The sequence below is a fragment of the Chrysochloris asiatica genome, unplaced genomic scaffold, assembly GCF_000296735.1.
Source record: "Chrysochloris asiatica unplaced genomic scaffold, ChrAsi1.0 scaffold00031, whole genome shotgun sequence".
NCBI lineage: Eukaryota > Metazoa > Chordata > Mammalia > Afrosoricida > Chrysochloridae > Chrysochloris > Chrysochloris asiatica.
The window spans coordinates 932,246-943,650 of record NW_006408549.1 but is presented as its reverse complement, the minus strand read 5'-3'; the positions used below and the strand labels follow the sequence as shown (position 1 = coordinate 943,650).

At 37.8% G+C, this 11,405-nt stretch overlaps 1 protein-coding gene across 1 annotated transcript in view; it reads right to left on the bottom strand.

The window, feature by feature from the left end:
• RGS22 (regulator of G-protein signaling 22) overlaps positions 1–11,405 on the bottom strand; it is a 184,067-nt gene that overhangs the window by 55,718 nt on the left and 116,944 nt on the right. Inside the window, exons 20-21 of the mRNA XM_006859251.1 lie at positions 8,651–8,830; positions 3,982–4,134 (exon numbers count right to left, since the gene is read on the bottom strand). Of these exons, the coding sequence (XP_006859313.1) occupies positions 3,982–4,134; positions 8,651–8,830 (333 nt within the window). The remainder of the gene's footprint in view (positions 1–3,981; positions 4,135–8,650; positions 8,831–11,405) is intronic.

Here is an 11,405-nt window from a genome sequence, read left to right as displayed (position 1 = left end):
AAAATATCTAGAGCAAAGTCTGAAAGTAGACTAGTGGTGAGGGGAAGGGACTGGAATGTTATTGAAGAAGAACTGAGTGTTCTTTGTGGAGTGATGAGAATTATTGGACATAGACATTTTTGATAGTTGCACAGCATGAGAAATGTAACTAAATCACTGACTTGTACAGTTAAAAATGGTTAAGATGACAAATGTATTGTTATATATGTTTTTTCCACAACTTTTTTTTTCAAAATGCAAAGAAAAAAGAGTAACCACACCTCGGGAGTTGTGACATTTCTCCTCAGTGCTTGGGGAAGAGCAAGAGATGATCGTCTTCATATTCTCTTCACTTTTATATTCATTCATTCAATAAATATCTATAGAGAACCATTTGCCAGTTTTCTACTTTTAAAGATTAAATTCAATTTATATCTTCTATGAATTCCCTCCCCTCTCCCCCTAGAGTAATTAATTATTCCTTTTCTGTGAGCTCAAAGATTTTTGTTTATATCACTTGTAATTAAGTGTCTGTACAGCTACCTACCTTTAAATCATATGTAATTATAGTCTGATCCCTAGCACCTAGCATAGGAACTATATGTAATGAGTGTTCAATGAAAGTCTGCTGAAGGAAAGAAAAGGGTTAGGATGGAAAGCTCTGTTAAGAGCCTATTGAACCCATTTGACCTAGCCTCAATGGCTTGATAATCAGAACGTGACTAGAGGAAGAGTAAAATAATTTTTTTTTTTTTTTGATGAAGGACACAGGGTAAACTGCTACAATCTGATGAACTTGACCTATATTCATGGAGGTAGTAACTCTAAATACCAACAGAGAAGGAAGGAGTCTTCACATCAAGTATCAATGCTATCCCCTCTGTACATAGGGTAGATAGGAATGGGCAACTTAGACACTGGCTACCTAAAATGAGGGAACAATAAAGGCATGAAGTGATTGGCTTACAAAGTTTCAAGGGGGAGTTTAGTTTAAGAGTGTGTTGGGGAAAAAAGAGTCCCCATTGAATAGTTTCCATCTTGTCAAGATGGGTCTGGTTAAAAGAGATGGGGATAAGATTCTTATGATTCAATAGTGAGTAATTGTTATCATGACTAATTGCAACCGTCACAATTGTAAAGGTAGATGTTTTGTAACAAAAACAGGGGAGTAGTTAATCTTATAGTCCAGAAGCAAAGGACCCTAGAATCATCAAGGGGAAGAGCACAAGTAGAATGAGAGACCTTATCCAGAGAAGCAGTGATACCAGAGATGGAAACAGAGATGGGGACATGCAGAGTAGGAGCAGCTGAGGACTCTAGATTCATGGGAAGTGAGGGATTAAGAGCTGGTGGCCAGGAGGCCGACTTGCAGAATGTGCCCTTTGGTGATGTAAATTATTGTATATGCCTGAGTGTTTAAAAAAAAATAAAAAGCCAAAGTGAATAGAGAGAAACACTGTTAACTGATGGTACATGGAGGGGATTAAAATCTTTGTAATGAAACAAGGTGTATGATTTGTTGAATATAAAACCTATTATCTGCCTTCTAAACATTTACTTGATCCACAATAAAAACCTTAAAAAAAAAAAAAAAAGATATGGCCATGGGCTGCCAAAAGAACCAACAGATCTGTGTTAGAAGAAGTGCAGCCAGAGTGCTCCTTGGAGGCCAGGATGGCCAAACTTTGTCTCTTATACTTCGGACATGTTGTTAGGAGGGACCAGTCACTGGAGAAGGATATCATGTTTGGTAACTTGGAGGGTCAGAGAAAAAGAGGGAAACTCCCAATGAGATGGATTGGCAAAGTGGCAGCATCAATGGGCTCTAGTGTGGCAATGATTATGAGGTTGGCACAGGATTGGGCAGTGTTTCGTTCTGTTGTGCATAGGGTCACTATATGTCAGTATCAACCTGATGGCACCTAACAAGAACAACAAGTATATCAGTATGAGCAGAATTTAAAAAACATAATATTGCATGTAAAAAGCAAGATTATGAGGGAACAAATCTTTACAGTGTGGATCATTCCCACCCCCTCAATACACAGGGTAGACAAGGATGGGTAACTTGGACATTGGCTACCCAAAATGGGGGGGGGGGGCTACAAAGACAAGAAGTGACTGGCTTACAAGCTTTCAAGAGGGAGCCTAGATCCAGAGGGCACAGAGGAAGGTAGAATCTCCACTGAGTAGTATCAAATCTATCTGGGCAGGACTGATGAAAGGAGATGGGGATAGCACTCATGTGGTACAATAGTGAATAATTGTTATCAGGACTGATTGTGAGGGTTGGAAATGTAAAGGTGGATGTTTTGTAGCAAAAGGAGGGGAGTGATTGACTTTTCAGTCCAGGAGCGGAGGTCCCTGGGACCATCAAGGGAGAAGAGTGGAGTGCGGACCTTACCCAGAGAAGCAGTGACACCAGATATGGAGGCAAAGACGATGACTTGGTGAAATGGAGTGGCTTGGGACTCTAGACAAAAAGAGGGAGAGGGGCTGTGTGCTGACGACTGGGGGGCAGGTTTGCAGGGTATACCCTTTAGTTGGTTTATGATGCATGGAGGGGATTGTAACCATGGCAATGAAACATATGATAGGATGAATGTAAAGCTAATGTTCTCTTATGTAAACTACCACATAATTCACAATAAAACATTTTTTTTTAAAGCAAGATTATAAAGACATAGAATGGTAGGTAACATTATATAAGTTGAATATTCAGTGTATGTTTATATGTTTATGTAATGTTATGAATGCATATACTTATATAAAACACTATTTTAAAAAAGTACTAGTAGAATGTATCTGAAACTGAATGGTTGCTCTTAGGGAAAGGAGAGGGTAATAGAATGCAGGACAGGTTAAAAGAGATTTTACTCAATTTCCAATACTTTATTTCTTAAGGAATAACAAGCAAACACGTGAGGCAAAAACATTAACGTTGTTCATTTTGACCAGTGTAAATATAAGCATTAGTTAGTTACATTACTCTTATGTATTATCTTTACATTTCTTTTCAAAAACAGAATGTCCATAATCATAAATAAAATGAAATATATATACTGGGTAGAAATTACTCTGTAATTCAAAGAAATAAATATAAACAGCGAGATGAATGAATGATTGAATGGGCAGACTAACAGATAAATAGGCAGACGAGCCAATTCATGAACTCATATTTACAACTTTCAAAATTCATTTATCATTCTATATTTTTAGTAGTTGAAACTACCAGTCCTCAGTACATAATCTAATCTTGGTGTGACACTATAGGGTAAAGAACTGGACCACTAGATCATTTGAACTTCAAGGTTGGTGGTTCAAATCCACAGCTGTTCCTCGGAAACCCTATATGTGGTCGCTATGAGTAGGAACTGACTCGATGGCACTTAACAACAATGACAACAGCACATAACATTAATCTATTTATTCTTTCATTTATTCAAGGATCAATAATTAACAACTGAACATTTACTATGTGCTGCATACTAGTGGAAATGCTTATAAGAAACAGGTGAGTAAGACAGATACTGTCCTTGAGGATGACAGATGCAAACATTAGTCAGAGGACAATCTAAAGCATGTTCTAAGAGAGAACTAGAGTTCTGGTGTGGCGTTGTAAGATTAGCACTGGACTGTTAACGGAAAGTTTGGTGGTTCACATCTACCAGCCGCTCCTTGGAAATCCTATGCAGGGTTGGAACTGACTCAACAGCACTGAATAGCAGTGAGAAGAGAGTTCTTGCCAGGGATGCACACATATGAGCTGCTCATGCTGCCTGTGGGAGGCAAGGAAGCCTTCACACACAAGACATGACATTTGAGATGAATTCTGAGAAATATCAAAAACAAGTCTGAAGTCTCTGACTTGAAGGCTTAAAAACCACTAAAATCTGTATTGTATAATTTCTTGTCTTTTCCCAGCCCAGATTCATGTACAAATCCACACATATTATATACTTTTTAAAGGTCTAATTAAACTCAAAATGAGTCTTGTCTCACCTTTACTAATTTTTCGTCTTCCATGACTGAAAATTTCTTTTTCTTATATTCTTGTCTTCTCTCTAAAACACTCATAAGTTTTTCATCAGTTAAGTTCTTCCGAAACTCACAAAACTGAGGCCAAAATTTAAACAGGACCCCAAAAATTGTCATCTGTATAAAAAAACAAAGTATGTCTCATGTTACAATTTTATACAAATGTACCAATTTAAACTCTAATTCACCATAATAATGGATTAACTATTCTGTCTTTAATATACTGCATGTTTCCTCCAACTTACTGTCTCCAGACATCTTGGTATAGTTTAGTTCAGCACATGCTTATCATCAATGTATTTTATTACCAATGAGAAGTCTTTCTTAAAAAAAGAAGGAAAAAAACCAAAAAACAACAACCATACACTTAAAAGCCACTTTATTCTTTATGTTTCCCTAACCAAATGATTGTATTAATAAAGAATCCATTAGGTCTTTTTAAATAAGAAATTTATGTTTTCTTTTAAAACATATACTAGCTGATCTGCCACACACTCTGCTGTTTAATGCAAGTATTCCAAATATTCAGTTCATCAAGGGAACCCTCACCCCCTTTTCTTTCTTTTAGAGAAAGGAAATACCATTTTGCCTCTGGAAAAGCTCTTAAACAAAGCTGCAGATCTAAGAATAAATCTTGAGTAAGTTTTAAGCGATATAATCTTTCTTTTATGTGAAAGCAAGAAAAGTAACATTTAAAAAGCAGAAATGATATCCTGGTCAAATGCTTTCTGTAAGGACAGTCTACATTAAGTGATTAATTGTGATATTTATAGAGATAAGAGTGGTTGTGCAAATTCCCATGCCAAGTTTTTACATTAGTTCCAGAGGCATACATCCAAGAAGGTAGAACTTGCCACATCAGATCAGCAAGTCCAGTATCTTGCTGCTAGAAATGGCCTTTCTAATGCCCTGCAGAAAAATGAGCCATCCCATTAGGCTCCAACAAGCCAACTCTTAAGGGAAAGAGTAATTTTTAAAAATAAATGTTGCAGTCAGAAACAGAACCCTGAATTGGCAAATTTCATTATCCCTCTTTTCAGTACAAGATTATTAGCAGTATTTAAGATTATTGACTCCTTTCAGAATACAGGTTATTGATATATTGATGTCTTCTTACATCACTCATTCCTGTGTTCAAAAATGTTGACTTGAATGTTCTCTCTGTCTAGGGGTTAGAGCCACAGAGGTACCTTGGAAACATAGCCTCTTGGGGCTATGAAGCTTAAATGCTACAGATATTGTATTTGATGTAGGCCTAAAAATGCAGGCCTGAAATTTTCCTTTCATTTATATTTATCCACCATTCCTTTCAATAAGCAATTCTACTCCCAAAATTTGTAATTGAGTTTATAGGTTATTAATATATATAACACTTATAAAAATTACCCTGTATCCAGAATCTTCAAAAATCATCAAATTGTAGATTCCAAAATACTTTAATAAATATAGAGTTGTCAGCAGGTGGACAAGACTTTAATATGAGTGAAAAGAGTCAGTCAAAATTTGCACAGTGAGTTGTATAGTAAATTTTGCCTTTTAGGGCAAAACCTTTCAAGCTATTGGAAGGAAGAGTGGCAGGAAGGTGGAGCTACACTGAAACAGCGCTCGTTAAAGAGGCAGCAGGTTTTTTATTTATATTCATCTCTTCCACTCAATTTTATTCTCATTTCCAATTGGCTCTTACTCTTTCCTGTCATGATACATTTCCTCTTACATCACTCATTCCTGTGTTCACAAATATTGGTGGAATGCCTACTGTGTGCCAGGTGTTAGGGTCACCAAGGTAATTTCGGAACATCCCTGTGCCTTTAAAGTCAGCAGTTACTTTCCAGTGAGTGTGATAGTCAGGACAGGGACAGAAACAGATTATTACAGCAGCCCACGAGGGGGACGATAGAACTGCATAAAGCTCAGGAGAGAAGAGAATAAAGCCCTGTGATAGTTAAGGTTTTGTGTCAACTTGGCTGGGCCAGGCTTCTCAGTGGTTTAGCACTTATCACCTCCATGATGAGATCTAACATGATGCAGTCACCTCATGAGGAGGCCAGCCCTGATCTGATGTCATTCCCCTACGTGTTACAAATCCTCACCTCTATGATGGTTATCTACAGCATAGCATCTTGAGTCAATATCCTTTAAGATATGACAGAGCTTAAGCAAGTAAGCAGAGCTCAGAGGGACCTACTACCCCCCCCCCCCCCCCCCCCCCCCCCCCCCCCCCCCCCCCCCCCCCCCCCCCCCCCCCCCCCCCCCCCCCCCCCCCCCCCCCCCCCCCCCCCCAGCAAAGGAGGAAGACCTAGGAGTGGAATGCATCCTTTGGATCTGGGATTCCTTAACTGTGAAACGTCTAGATCCAGAGGAAGAATGAAGCCAAGGCACAAGGAATGCTGGGTCAACACATGCTGAAAGGAGATTTCCCAGAGCTGACAAAGAAAGAAAGCCTCCTCTCAGAGCTGGCTTTCTCAATTTGGACTTCTAGCCTCCTAAACTGTTAAGAATAAATGTGTCTGTTAAAGTCATCCCCTTGTGGTATTTCCGTTCTAGGACTACGCAAGTAAGACAGGCCAATTATATGAGACGGCTTCGAAAAGTTCATGGAAAAATTCCATATCTTGTAAGTCTATTTTTCCACAATTTTTTTGTTTTGTTTTAATATGGCAGAGGGTAGTAAGAGATAGGATTAGAAGAACATATAGGAATATAGACTTCATTCTGAGAACAATGTGCAGACACTGAAATTATTTTCACTAGTGAAGTAACATGATCAGAAAGACATTTTGAAAAATATTGCTCAGTAGTAAAATGAATGATTTGGAGTAGGCATTGTTATGTTGTTGTTAAGTGCTGTTGAGTTGGTTCTGACCCATAGCGACCCTGTGTAGGGCTTCCAAGGAGTAGCTGTTGAGTTTGAACCACTGACCTTGTAGTTCAAATGATTTTGCAGTCCAGTGCATTAGACCCACAGTGCCACACCAGGGCTCTGGAATAGGCATGCTGTTATTGTTGTTGTTAAGTACCGTGGGTAATCATTGTGAGATTATCAAATGTTACAGATAAGAGCTGTTCTAGTGGCATGGAGTTGGGGGGAAGTGGGTAGAATGACAGATAACAAGGAGACTATGGTTACATTGTAGGGATTGATTAGATACGAGGATAAGGACGTGAAGGAAGACTTGGAGATGGTAAACAGATCTCTGGCTCAACCACCTGGGTAGGAGGTGATGTCATTCTAGGAGACAGAAAACACAGGAGGAAGAACAGATTTGACGGGGTGAGGAAATTAGGGAGGAGGCATAGGCTAGAGGACTCTAATAAAGCTCAGTGCCTGTGATCCCAGGAGAGTGTACAGGGACCAACCCATGCAAACATCAGTACTGCAGCAGCTCCAGACGTTCACAGTTGGACTCAAGATCTTTAATATATATGAACAAGCTCTGGCCCAGTTATCAGGAGGTCTGTGTTGGAAGTAGTATAGCCAGAACACTCCTTAGAAGCTAGGATGATGAGACTTCGTCTCTCATACTTCAGACATGTTTTCAGGAGGGACCAGTCCTTGGAGAAGGACATGCTTGGTAAAGTGAAGGGTAGGCAAAAAAGGGAAGGTCCTCAATGAGATGGGCTGTAACATATCGACGATTGTGAGGATGGCACAGGACTGGGCAGTGTTTTATTGTGTTGTGCAAAGGGTTGATATGAGTTGGAACTAATTCCACGGCACCTAACACTAACAACAAAATGAGGCTATGTGATCTCTGAGACCTTTTGATTTATACATGTTATAATTCTGGCATCATGTTTTCTCCATTTCTCTCTAGCACATCCTCAACCATTTATTCTATTTTTGTCTCTTTTAATACATAATTTGGAGTCCACTTTCAGTCCCTTAGAGGACTTAGAACACAGCTGGCTCCCAAATGAATGTTAAGGCATAATGGCCTTTTTCCATGCTCAAGGGCAAGCATGCCCTAGATCTCTGTTTCCTATCATTCGTTCATGACATAGCTTTCCCGACTACCCCTATTATAATTTATTTTTCTTAATCATTTTTTAAGAACAACATCGCTAAAAGGCTTTTTAAAATGCAAATAAATTATGTTCACCAAGTCACTGTTTCTATTATTTATCTTAAAAAGATGTAACTTGAGCGGGTTAACAGGCAGGGTTTCCTTTCAAGAGCTTGTGTACTTTATGTTGGTCAAGTACTTACATCTCCTCTCACTTATTTTATGAGCTATGTGAATATTTCAATCTTTAAAAATACACAAATCTTGGCACATGCATATTTTACATATTTTTGTGTTAGCAGATATTTTCAAAGTAATCATGAGTGGTGAAAAAAGAAGAAGGAATTAACTGGTGTTTTATATGTTAGAAACAAAAATGATTCAATATGGAAACTCCAAGTATAGTATTTAATTTTACTTGCCATATATTACAATCACCAAAATAGTAGGCTACTTGTTTCTTACATTTTGGTGGCATATGTGAAAAAAAAATTAATTTAATAAAATAAATCCCAGAATTTGGAGGACTGGAACCTTGTCAGATATGAATAATGTAAAAAAGTTTAAAAGAATATCTAGATTATTGATGTATTTTAAAATAAGTTAAGCTACCACCTCTGATCTCTTACCTGTGCCTCTCTAAAGATATATGGCCCTAACTCCTTCCTATGTTCAATGATCTTCTGGGCTTGCTCAACTGGAATGTCAATTTGTAAAGATGGCGGGATACTGGAATTAATAAAGCAATTAATAATAGTTGTGATTTTCTTCTGGATGATGGGCTCATCACAATGAGAATGGCACAAGTCCTGAATACAGAAGAAGCAAGAACAACACATGGTTAATACACTGCTTAAAGCATGGTATAGAACTGGGTCAAAATGTGTTTCAATAAATGTACACACTTCAACTTCATGCCAAGAGGGTACTGGAGATGTGTATCCTCATAAGAGTGAAAAAATAATGAAGAAAGGAGTACCCCATTTTCTCATTCATTATGGACTTTGACAAATTTAACAAATATATGTTGAGTATCTACAATACGTCTGATACTAAGCTAAGCCCCTAAACACATTCCTTGCCCTTTAAAGGATCAATCTCTAATGGAGGAGCAAATGAGAAAACACATTATTCTCATTCGGGATAGTTAATAAGTCCTGGTGTGGCGCTGTACGATAAGCACGGACTATCCACATGGTCAGTAGTCCAAACTTATCAGTCACTCTTCAAAAACCCTATTCAGGGTTGCTATGAGTTGGAATCGACTTGATGGCACTTAGCAACAACAACTGGTTCTAGAAGAGCAAGGCACCATGTTTTTTCTATTTCTCAGCTTAGAGGTGGATGGAAGGGCTTTCCCAGTCAAATCTGCTTCTACAACAGGTGATTCAGGTTCATGGATTTTCAGCAGAGGCAGGATTGATTGCTGGTGATGACAGGTGTGTCATATGAATATCCGAGTATCTGTATTGTCCCAGTTATCCCCATCATATTATCCTCTTTATAGCCAGAGAACTTAAAAAATAGTGCTCAGATATTAAAATTACCCAGTTTTTATGTCACAGATATAGTGAAATAATTCTTCAAATAAAGAGGTATTTTTAGATTTAATGATGGCATTTCCCAGTCAGATATACTGTTTCTTAAATCACTAGAAAGCAAACTTATTTGGAAGTTTGTAACTCTAGGTCAGAAATGAGACCACATTTGCTGACCTCGAGTACCCACTGTATTCTAGACATTGTCGTAGCTGTCTTATAGGTGCTATAAAAGAAAGGAACGTTCTAGTGGCTGCTATACAAAATTTAACAAATAGCTTGGCGTAAGTTATGTGTGAAAAAAAGTTTGACTTAAGTGTTACACTTTGACTGTTCCAAATAAGTTAGCACGTTTTACTCAATTTAACATCACCACCTCAGAAAATGCCTACTTATACCACGCATGTTTGGTATGTTACCAAAATGCTTTACTTTTTTTTTTGCCTTTACTATTGGGATCAACATATACAGTTCTCAGGTGACTCAGGTTTACTACGGAATATGTTGTTGTTGTTAAGAGACATCGAGTTGGTTATGATTCTTAGCAACTCTGTATTGGATTTCCTTAGAGCAACTGGTCAGTTTGAACCGCTGACTTTGTGGTTCAACCCAATGTTGTGGTCTGGTAGGTTAATGGTCAAGGACATAGGATCTAGCTATAGAATACGTTGGTTATTACCACACCAGGACTCCATTATGGAATATAAGACTGATGAAATAAAATCAAATCTCTGAGGTTATATAGTTATATATGTAACTAGAAATATAATTCTGAGAAATATGTTCTGTTGAACCTCATATGCATGCAAAAGTTGAACAGTGAATAAAGAAGACCTTTAAATCTTTATAGGAGCAAAAAGCCTCATCTTTTTGCTCCTATAAAGACTTAAAGCCTCAGAAACCCTATACAGGGTCTCTGTGAGACAGAACTGACTCTATGGTACATAACCACCAATGATTTCTTCATTGCAAATACCTTTTTTAAACAACATAAAACATAACTTGGACCTTACCAGCTGGAATAAACAGAAATCAAATTGACTACATCTGTGAAAAGAAATGGTGGGAAAACTCCATATCATTAGTCAAAACAAGGCCAGGGGAAAACTGTGGAACAGACCATCAATTGTTCCTAAGTTCAGGCTGAAGCTGAAAAAAATTAAAACAATTCCACAAGAGCCAAAATATGACCTTGAGCATATCCCATCTCAAGAATTTAGAGGTTATCTCAAGAACAGAGTTGATAGATTAAACACTAATGAATGAAGACCAGGGGAGTTGTGGGATGACATGAAGAACATCATACAGGAAAAAAAAAAAATGTCATTAAGAGGACAAGAAAGAAGAAAAAGTCCAAAATGGATGTCAAAAGAGACTCTAAAACTTGCTCTCTAGTATAAAGATACTTAAAAAAAAAAAAAAAAAAAGACTCTAAAACTTGCTCTCTAGTATAAAGATACTTAAAAAAAAAAAAAGGAAGAAATGAGTTAAAAGAGCTGAACAGAAGACAAAGTCAAATAGTATAGTGAAATGTGCAAAGATCTCAAGTTATAAACCAAAAGGAAGAATACATTCAACATTTCTCAAGCTGAAGGAACTGAAGAAAATATTCAATCTTCAACTTGCAATTCTGAAGGATTCTATGGGCAAAACATTTCTGCATCATGAATGATGCAGAAAGCATCAAAAGAAGATGGAAGGACCTATACTTATAGATGCAGTAGCTCAAAATAGCAACTGAGAGGGAAGGGGTCTTCACATCAAATATCAATCCTATCTCCTCTGTATACAGGGTGAGTAGGGATGAACAATGTAGACACTGGCTACATAAAATGAGGGGCATTAA